The 21,396-nt window shown below is 44.6% G+C and overlaps 1 protein-coding gene across 6 annotated transcripts in view; it reads left to right on the top strand.

Moving 5' to 3' along the window:
• The window catches only part of ERBB4 (erb-b2 receptor tyrosine kinase 4), an 828,249-nt gene extending 807,843 nt beyond the window's left edge, over window positions 1–20,406 (top strand). For 3 of the 6 annotated variants that reach the window (XM_033170926.1, XM_033170934.1, XM_033170908.1), the window contains 2 exons: window positions 16,161–16,458; window positions 19,750–20,195. In XM_033170926.1, coding sequence (XP_033026817.1) covers window positions 16,161–16,458; window positions 19,750–20,195 — 744 coding nt within the window. Of the gene's footprint in view, window positions 1–13,706; window positions 13,755–16,160; window positions 16,459–19,749 lie in introns of all 6 variants that reach the window. The other 3 variants (XM_033170900.1, XM_033170917.1, XM_033170891.1) reach the window with 2 other exon arrangements.
• Window positions 20,407–21,396: the final 990 nt, after the last annotated feature.

Genomic DNA, 21,396 nt, shown 5'->3' with positions numbered 1-21,396 from the left:
TGCTTTGCATGCAGAAGGTCCCAGGTGCAAATCATGGGGTTACCAGTTATAAGAATCTCAGGCAGCAGGTGATGTGGGAAGCCTTTGCCTGGGACCCTGGAGCACTGCTGCCACTCACTGTAGGGATAGATGGACGAATAGCCTGGTTTAAGGCAGCTTCCAGGTCTTCCTATTTTAAGTTGTAAAGCATTAGAGGGCAGTAGATGTGAAGGTCTGACAAGCGCTGCACTGTCTAAGGAGTAACTTCTTACTTAAGAGTCAGTTCTGTCAGGTTGCCTCTTGATAGCTGCTTTTCAGTTTAACTAGAGTTAGCAAACTGTAAGTCTAAAATTCTAAAAAAAAATTTTTTTAATGCTCTCACTCTTGAACTGGATAGAGCTACTCACAAGCCCACATAATCAACAAATTAGCAACTTCGAGGACAAACCAGAACTGACAAGAACAGGCTGACTAGAGCCTTTCTACCTGATGGGCTTGGTGTTTTTTTACTTGCAGGGTATTTTGCTAAAAAAAAAAAAGGTTAAAAAATCTGATTCTCCATCTTATCACCTTAGGATTCTAGCCAAAGGGCCATCGTTTAGCAGTAGAACATATGCTTTGTGTGTAAAGGATTCCACACACTGTGTTGTTGTTCTTAAGTGTAAGGCAGTGTATATATACATTTAAAATCCCAAGTTCAGTCCATGGTATCTCCGGGTAGTGCTAGGAAAGATCCCTGTCTCACAGCCTGGGGAGGCACAGCCAGATTGGTGTAGGAAGCCACTCGGGCACCCGGAGCGGCAAACATGACATGCACCTGGGGCGGGGCATTGCTATGTAGTGCGTATGCACAGCGATGCTACATACGATGCATGCATTGTATGTAGCGATGCCGCGCATGCGCCCTATGTAGCGGGTTGCCGGCGGCGCTGCTCCAGCACCGTACGGACGGTGCCTGGATCCTCTACATGCGGCTGCAGCCATGAGCAGAGGATCCCGGCTCCGTCCGTATGGCGCTGGAGTGCCAGCAAACCACATGCCTTGTCACCCCCAGAGACATGGTACCGGGAGCGCTCCGCCCCCACGTTGCTACACCCCTGTGTGTCAACTATGCAGTGCTGAGCTAGACAGACTGATGGTCTGAGTTGTAGAAGGCAGCATCCTGGCTCCCCCCCCCCCAAAAAAAAAATTCTGACACCTACGAGGCCCAGACAACCTGCATGAGAGCAGGAGGTTTATTACAGGTCCACTGCGATGACTACGTTGATAGCACGCGCGGAGGAAATGAATGTGTGAGCAGTATATAGTAAAAGCCACAAACCAGCACAATGTTGTGGGTTTCCTTCCTGAAGAGAAAAATGGCACTGTCTGAATGGGTCTGAACAATCTGATGTGAGAAGAACTGGGGTGTGTGGATGTGTGTGTGGGTGTAAGTGTAATACATAATCATATATAATCTATATAAAGTTGTTGTTGTTTATGAGGAGCCATATATATATTTTTACCGCAATGCTGTGGAGGAAAATAAATTTTAGCTAAGACCCAGGAGACTGCCTTCCTTATTATTCCCTGTTTTTCTTAAGGAATAATCAGTGATAGTATAGGAAACAAAGGCAGGGGCCCAGGGGTGAAAATAACATTTAGATTTAAAATGTTAATGATTATTTTCTCTCCACATCTTTCTTTCTTTCATTCTTTTGTGTAAAGTAATATTACCAGTAGATTCCCCCAAACTGTTCCAACATCTGAAAAATAGAGAACCTCATCAAGGCAACCATTCTTTCCTTTATGAGGCCAGGAGTGCCCGTTTATGGGTTTCTTTAACCATCCCCCCCCCCAAACAACTGTAATAAAATTGGGGAGATTATAATCAACTTTCTATTCACATGTCTAGGCTGGCTTCTTGCTGCCCTCCCCACCCCTCTGCAGATCCATCTCTAAGAGCTCCCCTGTTCAGGCCAGTCAACATGCTGCAATGATTGCTGCGCTAAAGGCTTTGGAGAAGATGTGCTCTATTTCATTCTCAATGAGGGCTGATGGCTTTTGAGAGGCTCAGAATATCCTTTGATTACTGTGTAAAGTAGAATGGGGGAAAAACAGGGGAAGGAGGGAAGGGGCAGGTGAAATGCGTTCATCAAGCCTTTTTTTGTGCTCCCAACCCATCTCCTCCTCGCAGCACATCACAAACACGTTACCTTTTTGATTCCCTCTTGAGGAATTTCCCCCCACTCTAAAGTTCAGAACTCCAATCCTACTGCAGTATCACACAGAGCTTGGTTTCACTGCCAACTCCAGGGCCTAGAAATATAGGAGCCTGGCAATGTATGGCCCTTGAGACATCACAAAGCTTTTAGTTTTGTTTAAAATTTAGACAGGATGGGGGGGGGCGGGTCAGAGAGCAATTGTTCTTTTTTTTCCTCTGGGCTATACTTTCAGAATAACAATTTATTCATGCCACATTTAAAAATAATCAAGGGATCATGCAAACTGGAAAAGGATGGGAGGGGTGCAAAAGAGTGGGAGGGTCACTGTAGAAGAATCTCCAACCATAATACTGTATCCAATCCAATAGTCTCCCAGCAGTAAAGGAATATCACTGTCAAGAGCAACCGTAGCCGCAGGCCTGCCAGTGGCATTCATGGAGACCCCAGCAGAGCCAAGAATATGACATCCAAGTCATACACTTCCATGCTGAGTATGTCCACACAGTAGCCAAGCCCAGAATTAATTAATTCTTCCATTTATATTCCATCTGCCCTCCAAGGACCTAAAGGCAGCAGACGCTATTCTTCAACCTATTTCAGCCTTTCCCAACCTTGGGTCCCCAGATGTTTTTGGCCTACAACTCCCATCATCCCTAGGTAGCAGGACCAGTGGGAGTTGTAGGCCAAAAACATCTGGGGACCCAAGGTTGGGAAAGGCTGCCCTATTCAAACCTGGTTCTCCCGAGTTCTCGCTTCTCTGAAACTCTTAATTAACTCTCATTCCCACGCGTAGGAATGGCAAATCTCCCCCGTGACGTCTTTCTGTTCCCCTTGAGTGCAGGATTACAGCCCTGCAGCAGCGAAGGAAACCACACACCCCTCACTAGCATGCACAGGCCCAGACAACTGGCGTCAGTCACCCTGGGACTTGAATCTTCTGGCCCCACAAACAACCTGCAGATGGCCACTCTTTTGACAGATGCATAAGCGCACCAGCCATGCACCGGAGGAAATGTGTGCATTCCCGTCACGATACCCTCCCAACTCCATGGCTTGGGAGCCCTGCTGGGAACGGGCAAGAGAAACACTAGGGCAGGCGTGGGGACCTCTGTTGCTGAACTACAACTCCCATCTGCCCCAGGGATATGGGAGTTGTACTTGAGCAACACCTAGAGGGCCAAAGGTTCCCCACACCCGCGCCAGGATATCATGCTCATAGGGAGTGGTCATGGGAGCTCCCTGGTATGACAGTATGCCAAATGCGGTTGTGCCACTGGTTTGTATAATAGTATGTACAGTATTATGCTACTGGCAGTGTTACTTTCATTCCTTTCCCAATGATCCCTAGAATTGATGTTGCCCTTTTCACAGCTGCTGCCCACTGGTTCAACATCTTCACTGATGACTTCACTATGACCCCGAGGTCTCATTCCTGGTCATTCCCTGCCATTTCAGGCCCATGAGCCGTATATGTGTAATTAAAATTATTGCCCCAATTTGCATCATTTTTCACTTGTTTTACATTGAATTGCATTTACTGTTTTGCCACCTATTCACCCAGTTTGGAGAGATCCTTTTCGAGCTCTTCATAATCACTCTTGGTTTTAATGCCCCTGAGAACAATTTAGTATCTTCAGCAAACTTGGCTACCTGCCTGCTACCCAATAACTCTCAATGGTTTGTGTACAAGTTAAAATGTGCAGGCCCCAATACTGATCCTTGGGGACTCTGCTTTCTACATCTCTCTATTTGGATAACTTACCAGTTGTTCCTTTGCTTGCTGCCACTTAACCAATTCCTGATCCACAAGAAGACCTTTCCTCTTATCTCTGGGCTTTGTTGTTGTTCAGTCGTGTCCGACTCTTCGTGACCCCATGGACCAGAGCACGCCAGGCATGCCTATCTTTCACTGCCTCCCACAGTTTGGCCAAACTCATGCTAGTCGCTTCGAGAACACTGTCCGGCCATCTCATCCTCTGTCGTCCCCTTCTCCTTGTGCCCTCCATCTTTCCCAACATCAGGGTCTTTTCTAGTGAGTCTTCTCTTCTAATGAGGTGGCCAAAGTACTGGAGCCTCAACTTCAGGATCTGCCCTTCCAGTGAACACTCAGGGCTGATTTCTTTAAGGATGGATAAGTTTGATCTTCTTGCAGTCCATGGGAGTCTCCTCCAGCACCATAATTCAAAAGCATCAATTCTTCGGTGATCAGCCTTCTTTATGGTCCGGCTCTCACTTCCATACATTACTACTGGGAAAACCATAGCTTTAACTATACGGACCTTTGTCAGCAAGGTGATGTCTCTGCTTTTTAAGATGCTTTCTAGGTTTGTCATTGCTTTCCTCCCAAGAAGCAGGCGTCTTCTAATTTCATGACTGCTGTCACCATCTGCAGGGATCATGGAACCCATGATCCCTGCAGATGGGCTTTACCACTCCACATATCCTTAAGAGTGATCTTCATTGGGTAGGCATATGGGATTGCACTTTTAATCTCATCATAGATCTGGCTATAATTTCCTTAGACTAGCTTCTGCAACTCAGCACATCCAGTAACACTGAAGGAAGTGGAAGCTAATGCACTGTGCTGCCTGGATGCGCACCCTAAGAGCACCTCCTGTTTTACCTCGAAATGTTTGTGGCTTCATATGCATGCTTTATTTGAATTTCTTCGGTACTGTTTTATTCTGGGTTGTTTTATTTGAGGTTTTAATGCTTTGTAAACAGCTTTGAGATCTTTTCTTAAATATATAAAGCTATATAGAAACAAAATGGATAATAATAATAATAATAATAATAATAATAATAATAATAATTTCTTTAAGGGAAAAAATTAGCACCAAATAGGAACAGGGATAGCTAACAGAAAACAAGCACTTTTCCTTGAAAACAGAGTCAGGGTGTATGAAATAGTGGAAGCATTCCCAGTGCTGCTGCCACTGTGGTCAGCGTATGACAGTTTCTTTGATTGGAAATATATTTAATGTAATGCATCACCACCTTCGCCGGCCCTCTCTGACAGCCTGAGAGAGTGCTCCAACTCCAACATGGAATAAGGGAGCCAGAGGCCAATTGAGCAGCAGGTCTCTTTGAGTCTCTGTTCTTGTTCCCCTGGAGTCTTCTTCCTCTGTCCTGGCCCAGCACCAACCAGGAGAGTAAGGCTGCTCAGGGGCTGTGTGGTGGAGAGTGGGGAGGGTCCCGTTGCTCCTGCCCCGCTACTCAGATTGGCAAGAGCAGGCACGGAGCTCAGGAGCTCCATGGCTGTGGCCTATTTCTTGCAATTAGGGAATGGCGAGCCATGGACATGCTTCCCACTCCGCCACTCCCCCTTGTTTCTCCCCCCGCAGCCTGCAGGCTCATTATCTTCTAGCTCATTATTTCTTTCATGAAAAGAATGCAAAAACATGCAGGGAAGGTCCTTTCCCCTCTGCTTTATTCATATATTCCATTTTGCTATGCCTCTTTTTTTGGGGTGGGGGTGTCCCTGCCTCCTTTGTATGTGGATTGAAATATCCTTCTTGCAGGTTCTCCTAAGCAAGGCAGGGTCTGTCTGCTTTTTGTTCCATATTCAGAAGAAAACAATGTGGCTCTTGGGAAGAGGTGTGGGTCCCCTCCAGGGAGCTTTCTCCAATTTGAATTTCATTTCAGTACAGATCTGCTGTAAATACCAGCCTGTTCCTTTGAAATATTTGCTCTGAGCTGATGGGACAGCTCTGCATTGTATTTTCTATCTGCTTTTCCACTTGGGTATCTGTAGGATATTACACAGATCCACTTGCATAAACCAGCTGTCCTTATTCCACACAGAGCTCTTTCTGAAATCTTTCAACTTAGTGGAGCAGCTGTATCGTCTTGCCAGGGTAGGAGGACTTGGTTCACTGACTTTTCCTGAATACTGGCATGCTTCCTATTAATTGTTTCTGTGGATTAGAGCTTAAGTAAAGCAGTTATGGCCTAACATTTCTTAAAAAGTTAAGCAGAGAGCTGCTTGGGATATGTGCCACACACTGCCCAAAAGGTTGCATTGCTCAGGAGCAGGGCTCCACATCATGCAGAATGCTGAATAAAACAAAATGAAGAAAATGAAGACGAGATTTACAATAATTCCAATTCTGGTGCAGAAGCCATAGATCCAAATAATTCAGGAACTTGGATTTCTCAAAATTTTCACTTTAACCCCCTCCCTCTCACTTTTGTGGAAATACTGCAACCTTCCTCCACCTGTTGCCATCCAGAGGTTTGTGACTACCTCTTCTTTCCGCTCCATCCAGCAAGACCAAATGCCCCCTAGGCAAGGAGCATCTCACTCTTTTCCAATTACCGGTACTCAGTCCTTTGTCTTATTTCATATTTAGCACATTTTAAGAGTTTGGTGGTGCTGTGGGTTGCTCGGTCCCAGCTCCTGCCCACCTAGCTGTTCGAAAGCACGTCAAAGTGCAAGTAGATAAATAGGTACCGCTCCAGCGGGAAGGTAAGCGGCATTTCCGTGTGCTGCTCTGGTTCGCCAGAAGCGGCTTTGTCATGCTGGCCACATGACCCGGAAACTGTACGCCAGCTCCCTCGGCCATTAATGTGAGATGAGCGCCGCAACCCCAGAGTAGGACATGACTGGACCTAATGGTCAGGGGTCCCTTTACCTTTAAGAGTTTGATTCAGGATTCTTTCCTGCTGCAGAAGATGACAGATTTGCATGCAAGGACCAGAAACTGTGCATTTATTTATGCCATGTGAACTGGCACACACACTAATTTAGGGCCATCTACCCCTAAATCCAGCCTTGGAATAGGTCTATGAGTGGCTGTTAGCCATGACAACCAAATAGAACCTCCACATTCAGCTAAGACCTCAAAATACCAGTCTCTGAAAGACAAACCATGTTGTAGTCATACACTTCTCATGGGCTCCTAGCAGTTGACTGGCCGCTATTAAGATCAGGATGCTGGAATAGATAGATATTTGGTCTGATCCACAGGGCTGTTATATTCTTATGTCTGCTATTCAGGGTGGGGCACATACCCCCATTTACACTCCCAACAACCCCATGGGGTAGGTTAGGCTGAGAGAATGGTTGGCCCAATGAGTTTCACGGGAAGCAAAGTACTGTATAGAACCTTATGGTGTCTCCACATTACCACTTCGTTGTTGTTCAGTCGTTCAGTCGTGTCCGACTCTTCGTGACCCCATGGACCAGAGCACGCCAGGCACACCTATCCATCACTGCCTCTCGCAGTTTGGCCAAACTCATGTTAGTAGCTTCGATAACACTGTCCAACCATCTCGTCCTCTGTCGTCCCCTTCTCCTTGTGCCCTCCATCTTTCCCAACATCAGGGTCTTTTCTAGGGAGTCTTCTCTTCTCATGAGGTGGCCAAAGTACTGGAGCCTCAACTTCAGGATCTGTCCTTCTAGTGAGCACTCAGGGCTGATTTCTTTAAGAATGGATAGGTTTGATCTTCTTGGAGTCCATGGGACTCTCAAGAGTCTCCTCCAGCACCATAATTCAAAAGCATCAATTCTTCGGCGATCAGCCTTCTTTATGGTCCAGCTCTCTCATTACTACTGGGAAAACCATAGTTTTAACTATACGGACCTTTGTCGGCAAGGTGATGTCTTTGCTTTTTAAGATGCTGTCTAGGTTTGTCATTGCGCATTACCACTTACTCTGCATCTAGTGTGCTCCCACAGCTAGTTTTCAAGGCCAAATTCACACACGCCATAACAGTCCTGTCGTTCCTGACAAATACTGCTGTGTAATGTGTTTTTCTCAAACCAACTTCAGTCTGAATAGAAAACTGGATATGGAATGATCAGTGATGTGAACATTTGAGGCGGTCATCATGCATGTGCAGATGAGCATGCATAGATGGATGAGAGTTTCATGAATAGGAGTTCCAGGAGGGATTGCATTGGCACAGAAGGGGGAAAAAAGATGATGTTCATTGGGCGAAGACATCTCCACCCCACATTTGATGTCAACAACAGTGCAAAGGAGGGGGAGGGAGGTGCCTCGCTGAATTTTAAGCTGCTAATCTGAACGTACCCTGAGATTTCACAGGGACACATCTAATGATTTCCTTGTCAATGAAAGCCTCAGGTGCCTCGTCCCATTACCTCATTCATCTTCTGTATATGCAAATTTTGTATATCAAATTTTGCAAATTAGGAAAAATGTACTGCCGGAGAAGCAGGACTTAATTGTTCACGGGAGGCCTAGCTGGGCATGTGGATGCTGAAGCAGACATAAAGGTAAAGGTAAAGGGACCCCTGACCATTAGGTCCAGTCGCAGATGACTATGGGGTTGTGGTGCTCATCTTGCTTTATTGGCCGAGGGAGCCGGCGTACAGCTTCCGGGTCATGTGGCCAGCATGACTAAGCTGCTTCTGGCGAACCAGAGCAGCGCACGGAAACGCCGTTTACCTTCCTGCTGGAGCGGTACCTATTTATCTACTTGCACTTTGACATGCTTTCGAACTGCTAGGTTGGCAGGAGCAGGGACCGAGCAACGGGAGCTCGCCCCGTCGCGGGGATTCGAACCGCCGACCTTCTGATTGGCAAGCCCTAGGCTCTGTGGTTTAGGCATAGGAGGCATAGGAGGGTGACAAATCCTGGCAGTTGGGAGCTCAGATCTTTGTCTTTGCTCGTTTCAGTAGTGCATGTCTTCATACAGCTCCACTGAAATAGTTATTCTTTAACCTTTGCTGAGAAAATTGGAGCCCTCTCGTCTAGTGTGAAATTAGCAGGCAATCAAATACAATCCCTAACAGAAAGTGACACCAATTATGCAGAGTCACTTTTCAGATGTGTCTGTATCCCCCAACAGCTTCAGAGCAGCTGAACAGCAAATGTTTGTGCAAAAGTACAAAGCTAGGGAGTACAAGGTTTGCAGCAGCGATGAATGAGAGCTGTGGACGCTTGTGTCCTGAAGACGCCCCCCAAATGCTACATGGTAAGCGTCAGAGGCACTGATCTCCTGTGTTTCCAGCTGCCTCAAAAGCAGCAAATGCAGCTTTGAAGAAGGATCCTTTTCCCTATCGCCACAGGGAAGACGTGTAGCCATGGAGGAAGGGAAGCAGCAAGAGAAACCAGCCCTGAATGATAATGGGGACAAAGCTCTGATCCAAGGCAACAGAGTAAAATGAGAGGGGCCATGCAGAAGAACGATTTGGGTGGCTCCTCCAGCGCAGACTGAAGTCCCAATGCAAATGCACGGACGTGTGCTTTAACCCCACGGTTGCACTTCTTAGGCTTTCAGCTCTGCAGCAATTGTATTTCCTGGAGAGCCAGTGTGGTGTAGTGGTTAAGAGCGGTAGACTCATAATCTGGGGAACCGGGTTCATGTCTCCACTCCTCCACATGCAGCTGCTGGGTGACCTTGGGCTAGTCACACTTCTCTGAAGTCTCTCAGCCCCACTCACCTCACAGAGTGTTTGTTGTGGGGAAAGGAGAATTTTAGCCGCTTTGAGACTCCTTCGGGTAGTGAAAAGCGGGATATCAAATCCAAACTCCTCCTCCTCTTCTTCTTCTTCTTCTTCTTCTTCTTCTTCTTCTTCTTCTTCCTCCTGACCAAAGCGACATTTCCCTACATGACGTAAAACGTGTGTCTGTTTCCTGGATAAACCTGGGCAAATATATGCTCCAGCACCGCTTCTCAAAAAGCTGTCCTGTGGCAAAAACCAACAACAGTTCTTGGGTGTAACTGAATTTCAAATTCTAGAAGCCTTGCCATGCGCTGGGAAGGGCTGGGGCTTGATGGGAGAGCATATGCTTTGCACTCCCAGACATTGACTCCCAGACATCTCCAGGTAGGAGTGGGAGAGACACCCCCCCCCCCGGAGACCCCGGAGGGTTGTTGCCAGTCTGTGTAGAGACAATACTGAGCCTCAACAGTATGACTCAGTATGAGAAGGCAGCTTCCTGAGGGGACCTTATTGAAGTTCATGGACCTAACAGCAGCATGGTAAACAACCAAAGTAGCAACGTTCCTCAGGGCAATCCCTCAAAACATATTGCAGTTCCTTTAGCGCATTTATTGCACCATAAATTCAGCTTTTGTGGACTAGAATCCTGAAAGGTGCTGATTGATAGTGATATTTAAGGAACATATAACTTGACGATACAAGCGCAGTAGTAGGACACTATTGAGCCCAGAAAAACAGAGTAGGTAAGATGCAAGTTGGCTTCTGTAATAAAACATTGCAGTGGGACGTGTTTCTGTGTAGCTGCTCCATTGCATTTACCCTCCCCCCAGGTTTCCCTCCTACCCACTCAAAAGTCAGCGTTCTGTGCATACTGAGCATGCTCAGTTCTCATTGGCCTGTTTTGGTCCCACCCAACCCCCCACCAATTTGTTTTTTTTTTTTTTTGGAGGGGCAAATGCACACCAATGTGCCCAGTCCTCCGTTGAGTTCTATGGGCTGCCCTTATTTCTTTCCTTTGCTCCTCAGTGTGAACCAGGAAATACCTATCCAGACAATGAGATGTTTCTCTCTACACATTTCCCCCCAGCCACTCAATTCCCACTCCCATCTTGTTTACACTCACTCCCCTTCTTGCACTGAAATCCCTATCCCCTTCAGTAAAATGGAAAAGGCAGCTAATTATAAGTTGATATTAACTAAAATTTATAGTCATGTCGGGTAGATAATAGCCTGCCAAAAAAGGTCCTGCTTTGATTTTAAGATGGCTCTGTTTGCCTTTAATATTTTAGGCACTTTATAAATGATATAAGAGCTGGGAAAAGGATCAATGAAGTTACTATGGGTGGGTGGGGGGAGGGCAAGCAAACTCTGGCTTCTAAACTGGACAGGTGGAACAGAATTGGAGGAGAACAGTTCATCTTTAGCAACGGCTTCACAGTTAATTCCTTTTCCCTCCCTTAAGAAACCCAATCTCCCTTAGCAACCTGCTGTCACAGTGGCCATAACAAGGTGTCCAGCCACCATTCTCTTGTCCCACACTGCCCCAGGCAAAGCTCTCTTTTTACTGTTTAGTATCACAATCATTTGTTGGTTTACAGTGCTAAAGGTTGATCACCACCCCCTGGATTTCAGTGTCTGATTTTGCTACATGGGCAACTGGGTTGCCACTTCCTACCAGCCTTTGTGTGAGCACACACCCTAGGCACACGGCACTTCTGTTTCCTAGCCTGTCAAAAGCATTGCATAGTAGTAATTCAAGAACTTGGCATATTAGTTCAACCTGTTGCTTCACTCAACCCTTCCCCTGCCAATACATAATTTTCTAGCTGGTGAGAAATTATTTGCCTTTCTCTCCAGAACGCATGCTCACAATCAAGAGAAGGCGGATGGAGCGGGGGCGAGAATCTGGTCTTCTTTTTGTTTTGTTTTGTTTTTTTATCTTAAGCACAAACAGGTATTTTTGAGGCTTCCAAAATTATGGCATTGCATTGTAATTAGGAAGCAATTTAATGAAATTTAAGGAACAATTATGTTGCATTTAATCTGTGCTTCAGCTGTTTCCTGGCATTCTTTTTTTGGAATTGTGAGTATGGCACTTTTATCACTTAATGACCACACACACACACACACACACACACACACACATGCTGAAGCAGCTCAAGCACCCATTAATTTTCCCCCTTGCTTAGTATTTTGTTTTTAAGAGGAGAAAAAGGAAACCGTTTATCAAAATGGTTCCACCGTATTCCTTGTAATTTTGGAGCTTGGCAGGTCACTGACTAAATGTTGTGATTGTGGATATGCCCCCTGCAGTTGTGTGAACCTTCTTTAAACATTAAATAGCAAGTATGCAGTGATGTGGGGAGCACAGTCAGGATGAAGACTGGTTAACACTGCAGCCCCAATGAAGAACCTCCCCACAGCTCTTATTTGGCATGGGAACCATTACTGTATTTCCCCACAAATCATCATGTTTTCAAAAGGTTTATGAAACTAGTAGTGATACCTTTCTGAAAGGCAATTCAAACATTGAAGAAGGAAGCCCACAGAGAACTGGGCCACCTGAGAATCCTTCTGGTGAATTAAGAGCAAATGGCAAGCTCTGCTGGACCAAAGGCCTTCTAGTCTAGCATTGTTTTCCACAATGAGCTCAGCAACTGTCTGTCACTGGATGTAATAGAGCCATCAGAGGTAGTAGTAACCATCAAAGGCTTTGTCATCCATGGATTTCACGACTCCCCCTTGAAAGATGTCCTAGTTGATGTCTGGCACTACACCTTATGGTATTGAATTCCATAGTGTACGTTCTGTAGTTGTCAGAGCATGAATCTATGAGTCAAAACCTCCTTTCATGTGGAAAGTCAGCATGTCAGGGAGAAGGTTGCTAGGGAGACTTTGAAAATTACACCATGTTCTCTTCCTGCAAGTCGTTCTCAGTTTTTGACCACACCAAATGCATTAATCTGTGCATATTTTCTTGTACTCCTGAAGGTTTCTCAATGAAGACTACTGCTTTGCTTGTACCCTATATCCTCTTCCCCGTTCTTAAAAAGCAATCACCCGAGTTTGAAAGTCAGCCTTCAATTGATTTTATGAATGGAGAGTACAAATTTGAAAGAAATGAATTTTGTGAAAAAAGCAATGCTATTGTTTAAAAGTTATTAAATGAGTTGTTACATGGTAGTTCTGTGCACAAGGAAGCCACAGAAGCAAACACCTTATAAATCATTATCCCACAAGGGTCATCTAGTCCAACCCCCTGCCCTGCAGGAATCTTTTCCCCAATGTGGGACTCGAACCCACAGCCCTGAGATTAAGTGTCTCATGCTCTACCGACTTGCATTTCAACCCCAACCTGAAAAAGGGTTGAAGTAGAAGAGAATTGTATGGCAGAAAGAGTGGGGAGACCGCCAAGATGGACTCACGCTACATACTCCATTACGTGAATCATTTTACTTTCTAAATGCTACTTAGGAACATGGTCTGGTTCTGTGGTATTGTTCTCTCTCTCTGTCTCTCTTTCTCTCTCACACACACCTGAAAATATTTGCTGAAAGAAAATATGAAAATAGTATCAAGCAGTCAGGTTGCATATTCCCTGGCTATTACCACATTAGGTTTTTTGTGCCACTTTTAATTTTTACCATTTGAAAACCTATCTTAGGATAGTTCTGCTTGTGTGTCTGATGAATATTTGCCAGATAAAGAGATTTTGACAATTTGTTCCTTGCTTTCTTTTCATTGTTGGGCAACAAACCCTTTCTTTTTCGATCAGGTGGGTCAATAGTTGGTGACGTTCCATGTGATCCTTGGTTTGAGGACAAAAGCTGCATGCCTGCTACTCTTTGTGCAACTCCTTCCCATCTTTTCAGCCTTTTCTCAACCATTTCCCAGTCAAATCCTCCAGACCTTGAGCTCACACAAAGCTGCTTTTGGATCCCTTTCCCTAGGGAGTTTCCCCTGAGCATCAAGGGCTGAATTTGACTGAGATTTGAGTAAATCTCACCAATGTGCATGTTTTTTCTTCATTGATTCATGGAGCTCATGTGACTTCTTTTCATTCATGCGACCTCTTACGATATCCGTCATTCCATTTTCTTTCCTATTAGAGTGAAATTGGACACAGCCCTCCTCCTGCCTACGCCCCTATGTCAGGAGTAAGTATTTCCCAATCAACCTTCATCAATTAGGGGTTTGTCTGTCTTTTTTTTTAAAAAAAAACATTTCATCCCTTTTCTTTTCTTCCTAAATTCCATCACATGCCTCTCACCCATTTCCTCAATCCTAGTTCCAGAATTCACCATGTTCTTGTGGTACTGAGTGGTCTCTCTGATCTCAGTGGAAATTCGACTGAGAACTTGGAACTCTACAAAATAAAGCATCACCAGGGTTTAATACCTGCTTCAGAATAAGTCCCTATTTTACCTTACTGTCAGGTGTTGCTAATTCATTATTCAGTTACATTCTCAGCTTTCCTGATAAGTGGAAATTGTTGATTTTGGCGAGATCTCACCTGAAATGGGCACCAGTGCTGGCAGCGGAAGCAGCAGGGCAGGTGGGGCTGGGTGGGTGTGTGGGTGTGTGGGTGTCCATTCTGATCAGTTATCAGATACTGGAATGCCCCAAGGAGAACTGCCCATGTCTTAATTTATAATCAGTAGCTCTGGCCAAATTTCTTTTTTTGGCCCTTAAACGACGTAAGGTTAAAATCAATAGTATCAATATGGGTCTTTATGTATAATCTACTTTTAGTGTATGTTTTAGTGTAAACCCCTCTGTGTTGTCTCAGGTTTTTTAAAATTTGTATGGATAGTGATTGTGTTCTGACTGACGGTCGAATAAATTGTTGTTGTTGTTGATAATTAGTAGCTCTGAAGTTTGAAAAATCTTCCTTCATAAGTAAAAGAAAGTGACACATAACAGATCCCAATTGATTTTAAATTTGCTATATTCGGATGTTTGTTTTGTGCTGGAAATGAAAGATACGCAGTTTTCCATAGCTAGTTTAGATTATTCCCTTTTTTCAGTCTCTCTCCTCAACATACGCAGAGGCAAGAGTCTGCGTTATTGATCCAAAAAGGTAGGCATTTCAATACCAGTGCATTTTTAGTACCAAGTTATTTATTAGGTCACTGTAGCAGTTACAGGAAAAATATATAACGAACACCGGTGGAAATGGGCGTATAATACTAATAAACAGTACCTCATTAAACAAAATATGGTCGAAATAATGGACAAGCGCCAATAACTCTCCTCTGCAAAAAAAACCCCAAACATCCCTTATTTGTAACAAATATAAGCTAAAGGGAATAGCATCTCTCAAAATACCCCCATGACCTGTAAGTAAGGAAGAAGACCTCTCAAACATACAAGAACTAAGGCTCTATACAGGCCACAGTTGTATATGATATCAATCTCTTCATAAAGACTTAAAGTATGTGGTGAAGCTACACACGAAATGACAGGAAGTACAATATAAGATCATCAGAAAATGTTGTTTTATGATAATTTCTTGAGATGATGAGCTCCAAAAGGAGCGGGTAATTCCTGCAAGAGTAACTGATTAGTAATCTCTAGAAGCCCGTGAGAAAGAAGGAGAAAGTTATCCGCTATCCTTTTATGAAAGATTTCAACCACATCCATATAAAGTATATTTCTGAAAGAACAAGGATAATTCAACTATGCATACTACTTTACTAGATGCTGTGCTGCAATGCTTTTTCTGTTGAAAAAATGAGGCTTGGTACTCATAAAACTGCTTTGGGTACCAGCACAAAATGGCTGTCATGGGCAGCAAAAATAAGAGGCGCCAGTACTCCCCACTGGTGAGTACTATCACAAAAACAGCCTGCTGTACTGCAAACAATCCATACTTTTTTAGTTCAGGTTTAGGCCTGGGAGCAAAGGGTTTCCACGGTGTTTTGTCTAAAGCAAAATTCTATGGCAAAAGTGGAATTTTCTTGCCAATATGAACTCTCCAAGCAAAATTTCTGAGTGATGCTGATATGTGCCTGTCTAAATTGTCATTGAGTTTTACCTAAAGGGAATTTTTGGGGTGAACTGGGAGGTTTCTGCTAGGGAGAAACATCTGAGGAATTGTAGGGGAAACAAAATGAATTTGGTAAAAGTGGCAGAATTTCTCGCGGTATTTCCACACACTCAAAAAACCACTCCTGAAGCCAGGCACTGGTGGGAATATGGTGATGCAAACAAGGGGAGATGATGCTTGAAATGGTAAAAATTGTGCTGACTTGTATGGATCAGAAAGTTCTAAATGATTGCATTAAAAAGGTATTTAATAGAATACTTGGAATCAACTTGGAATTTTCTATTTTGCCCTCAGTTTTTGAATTTCTGGCAAAATTTTAATAGGTCTTCTGTAAGATTTTTTTCTTTTGAAGATGTGTTCTGTGATACTTGAGGTCTACTCTAACTGGAATCCAGGGAAGCGTATCTGGAAAAGACATAGCAAGTTCAACAAATAAATGTAATATTATATGCACAAAAGCCCACAAGTACAATCGTTTATGAGTCTCTTGTGTTGTGTTCTGTGTTTCTTATAGAACCAGTTTATCTACAGAGACGGCAGCTTGGCTACCGAACAAGTAATTCCTTTGCCATATCGAGCTGCCATGCCAAGCATAGCACCAGAACCTCCCATGATGCAAAGTGCTGCAGAGATCTGCGATGATACTTGCTGCAATGGCACTTTGCGGAAGCAAGTGGCTAGCCTTTCGCAGGAAGACAGCATCACTCAGAGGTACAGCGCTGACCCAACAGTTTTTATACCTGAACGGGGGCCAAGAAATGAGCTGGATGAAGATGGATACATGACTCCAATGCCAGAAAAGCCCAAAACAGGTATGTATCTAGCATGTGATAGCAATCATAAGGCTTTGGGTTTGGAGTAAGACCTAAGCTACATCTGAAGGTTTTGAAGGCTACTGTATTTTTTGCTCCATAGGCCGCACCGGACCATAGGTCGCACCTCGTTTTTAGAGGAGGAAACAAGAAAAAAATATTTTTTTCTGGTTTTCCTCCTCTAAAAGCCCTGTTTTTTTTTAGGATCAGCTAAAAGTTTTGCAGCTTTTTTGCAAAGGGAAAAGCCCTGGTTTTTTTGAGGATCAGCTAAAGGGTTTGCAGCTTTTTTGCAAAGGGAAAAGCCCTGGGGGTTTTTTGAGGATCAGCTAAAAAGTTTTGCAGCTTTTTTGCAAAGGAGGAAAAGCAAAGAGGAAAAGCCCCGTTTTTATGGGGTTCAACTCACATTTCTGCAGCTTCTAAAGGAAAGGGAGCCTTTTCTACAGTTTCCAGACAGATAATCTAATCAGCCAGTCACATGTCCTGGGGAAACAAACAACCTCCCTCTGCAGCACATTCAACAATGGAGGCCTGGGCAAGAGGGAGGGGCTGAAAGGGAGCCGGGACTCTTATCTCTCTCCGATCTCTTGCTGATCAGCTGCTGAGCAGGGTCCTTTCAACACCCCCTTTTCTCTTTGTAAAAGAAAAAGCATGATCCTCTTTTGGCCCCTGGGCAATTCAGCTCCAGGGACCACCATTTGCTCCATAAGACGCACAGATATTTCCCCTTACTTTTTAGGAGGAGAAAAGTGTGTCTTATGGAGCGAAAAATACGGTAATTTCTAGTAGCAGCTTGGCTTCCAGAGGTGATTGATTATCAATGTTTAAAGCCCACTCTTTCTCTAAAAAGCTCCACCTCGATATAAGTTATAGGGCAAAGACAATACTAATAAAGGGATTTGTGCTGCACAAAGAAAAGGAGACAAATACTCAATAGCATTGTGAGCTTAGCAAAAGATAAGGAGAGGTTAAATTTAGAGTATAAGACATAAAGGGAGGTTATCCTGTGCAGATTTACAAGGCTATAAAATATACTCCTTTCATACTCCTGATAATTCATTGCTTTTCTCCAAAGAAAAGAGTCCACTTCTGGTAAAATCACTGTGGGGCTTAACTTCAGACTTCAGTGACTTAAATCACATTTCAATAGGAAATTACCAGTAGGTTATCTTTATCTGAAGGATCCAGTCTCACCCATGACTGGTCCAAAATCATGCAGTGAGCTTCATATCTATGTAGGGATTTGAATGCAAGTCTTTCTGGTCAAACCTCAATATCTGGAATTGTAAATAATCAAAACTGGAACTATTTACTTGCTTAATCCATTAAGTGTGAGATTCACCTGTGCCTGCTTGACACCTGCTATAGTCTATTTGCTCTGTCTATAACTACTCTGCCATCATACCTCTTACACTCTGAAAACACTGAAAAACTACTAAAGAGCACTATTATAGTCAGGGACAGATGTGAAAGAAACAGAGGGAGAAAACCTGGTGCAGAAAAGAGATTTTGTTTTTGAACATAACTGGATGAGCATATTAAGACTTTCTCACTGCAGATGTCCTTCCTTCCTCCTGTCCTCACCCCTGTGGTTAACCTTCTAGCCATGCTACTTGCAGCCCACTGAGTTTCCACAGTTCTCTTGCACTCCTCGTCACACTTTCGTTTCTGCAGACCACAGGCTTTTGGCTTGTGTAAGATGTACTGTGTGAAAAAAACCTGGGAGGTCCGTGTGCACGTATGTCCAGAGCCAAAATGCTACAGCAATATCTCTAACCTGGGAGAGAGAGCTTGATTCAGATAGTTTTCAGCCATCTCTCTCTCTCTCTAAAAGGAAGCATTCTGTAGAAGAATGACTTTCCTCCCTTGCTAAGCATCTGCATGCCTCCTGCATTTTGATCTGAGATTTCCTGCACTCTTTAAATCAACATATTCATATTTGAGAGTGGAGTTAGTCAGGTTTGTTCTTGGAAGCTATTGTATTTTTCTATGGCCCATGTAATATGTAAGGGTGTTGTTTGTTTATTAATTGTGCTAGTGGCACTTTCATAATCTGCCAGATAACATTATATGGCAGTGGTGGTTATTTCCCCCCCGGGGGTGAGCATGAGCGATGGAAACAGGAGACATTTTCAGCACTCCTGGAAAAGTTCAAAACAGCTGTGCGTACTTTGGGCTCAGCTCTGTGAGAAATGGAGGTGCCTCATTGCAGGTTAATATCCCAGGACTGCCCGCTTTACAGCAGCAGGGTTCTCTCCTTATGGAAAGGGACTGGCTGAGTGCATACAAGCAGAAGCTTCTGATGTTAGAGGTAAAGGTGCGTAAATTTTACTCCAAAGACATCCTCTTAGAGAATAAAGATCGGATGATAGCGATTAAGTAAACAATAGCCTTTTCGTTCAGGTAGATAGATGGATATCATAAAATCACACAAAACTTTATCCCTGTCAGTTTGTTTTCACTGACCTGAAATAAGCTACAGTTTGTGTCAACCTAAGGTTATTTCAACCTAAGGGTTAGTGACAGGCCAATTTTATGTTCTATCGTATGACTAGCTGGTGTTGAACGTAGATCCGTACACAAGAAGCTCTAATCTAGGAATGGGAAGTTGTAGCCCGCCAGATGTTACTGGACTATATCTGCCACCATCCCTGGCCATTGAGCATCCTGGATGGGGCTGATGGGAGTGGCAGCACAACCAAGATACGGATGCCCACACACTGGCGGAGTAAGCCGTTTGGGCACCCAGAGTGGCAAACATGATGTGCACCCGGGGGCGGGGCGTCGCTACGTACGGCGCATGCGGCGTATGTACCGATGCTGCACAAGCACGCTACGTAGCGGTTTGCCGGTGGCGTGGCGCGGTGCTGGGGTCCTCTGCTCACGGCTGCAGCTGCAAACAAAGGATCCCGGCACCGCAGTGGGGCGCCGCCTTGTCACCTCTGGAGACGTGGCAAGGGAGCGCACTGCCCCACCCCGTTGCAACGCCACTGTGCCCACAGATTCCCCCACCCAGATTCAACTCTCTCTCTCTAGCTAGGAATTAGCAACATTTCCATTTTAATCCATTGCTTCATGAAGTCTGTTAAGGTCCAGCCCACTAAAACACTTGGAACAACTCACCAGCACAATGCTAATCTCTCTTCCTACTATCAGCTGGGATATTATTATTGTTTTTTGTAACAGCTGCCAACATAGAAATATTAAAACATTTCCCCCCCAAATTAGGTTCCGTTCAGATGTGGTTTGTACAGTAGCTGTTTCTTTGGCTAATATGGGTTTTATAATTTCTAGATCACCTGAATCCTGTGGAGGAGAACCCATTTGTCTCTCGGCGGAAAAATGGTGATCTTCAAGCGCTGGACAACCCAGAATATCACAACGGCCAAAATGGCCCACCCAAAGCAGAGGATGAGTATGTGAACGAGCCGCTGTACCTCAACACCTTCACAGGCACCTTCGAGAATGCAGAGTACCTGAAGAAAAATGGGCTTCCATTGCCAGAGAAACCCAAGAAGGCGTTTGACAACCCAGGTTACTGGAATCACAGTCTGCCCCCACGGAGTACCCTACAGCACCCGGACTACCTGCAGGAATACAGCACAAAATATTTTTACAAACAAAATGGAAGGATCCGGCCCATTGTGGCAGAGAACCCCGAATACCTCTCAGAGTTCTCCCTGAAGCCTGGCACAATGCTGCCCCCTCCACCCTACAGACACCGAAACACAGTGGTGTAATCCCAAAAGCGTGGAAGTCATGGGGGACCCATATACCAGCACTATCCTTCCTCCTCCGTCTCTGTCTCCCTTCTCTTCTGTCCCTCCTTCTTACCTTCTCTTCTCCTTTTCTTGCCAGTTCTTCCTTCAGGTAGATGTCTGCAAACGGAAAGGCACAGTTAAGTCATTTGTTCCAGGAAGCCGGGAAGAAAGTAAAGTAAAGAGTGAACGAAGCAGCAAAGAGGGAGGGAGGGAGGGAGGGAGAAAGGCTGGCATTTCTCACTTTTTCTGCACCCGCAGGGCCAAGAGGTCAGACAAGCCAATGGATACTAGTAAAAGCCGGTGGCGGTGTTGCCTGCTGTCCAACAAGTTCTCCGCGTAGCGATTCAGCTTTGATGCTGCAGGGAAAGTCACAACAGTGCCAGCTTCTATCAGCAGGATATGCTGAGAGCCACCGGAGCAATCCTGGAGGGGGCAGAGCCATTTTGGGCAGGGAGAGGGGAAAGAGAGGGTAGGAAAGGACATTTTTTAATATCACAAGTGATGACGTAATGAGATTGAGAATCCGACTTCTTTCTTTAAACACTTTTTATTCTACCACATAAACAAAATGGCTAACCCAGCTTGCCATTCCCATCTTGTTCACTGTGTCCGCCCGTCCATCCAAGGGATCACATGACTCTCCGGCCAGTCCCCCGTTCTCCACCACTTCTGCAGTTGGGGGGGTCTGTTTTCTAACTGCACAGACCTAACTTCTTCATGCTTCTGTGCATGACACTACAGGTTTTCTACAGGTCAATAGGAGAACAAACGTTTTGAAAGCAAAAATGATTTCAGGACACAAACGCCAAAATTATAGGGAAAACAACAACATCTCATTTTTTTGAGGGCAAAGCCACCAGCCAAGATTTATATGCACAGAGCCTCCTGTTGATGTTTTATACTTCTTGAATACAAAATGTAGCTATTCTCTCCTCAGTTTCTTCTGGTTTATCAGCTAAAGTTGGGAAGCAGTAGAGAATACTGAGGACTGGACAGAGGGAGAAAATCCATCGTTGTTGTTGTTTTAATTCATGGTTTTGGGGTTGTTTTTGTTTTAAGGGTGACCTGCTTCTAAAGGAGGCAGAGTCAGGAGGGAGACTTCAGTTCATAAAGAAGAATCTGACTGAGTAAAACGCACATGGCAGATCACTGGAAAATTCATTTGCACTTAAGCTACGGT

This window comes from Lacerta agilis, chromosome 1 (assembly GCF_009819535.1).
Source record: "Lacerta agilis isolate rLacAgi1 chromosome 1, rLacAgi1.pri, whole genome shotgun sequence".
Classification (NCBI taxonomy): domain Eukaryota; kingdom Metazoa; phylum Chordata; class Lepidosauria; order Squamata; family Lacertidae; genus Lacerta; species Lacerta agilis.
This window is presented reverse-complemented; position numbering and strand designations above follow the sequence as displayed.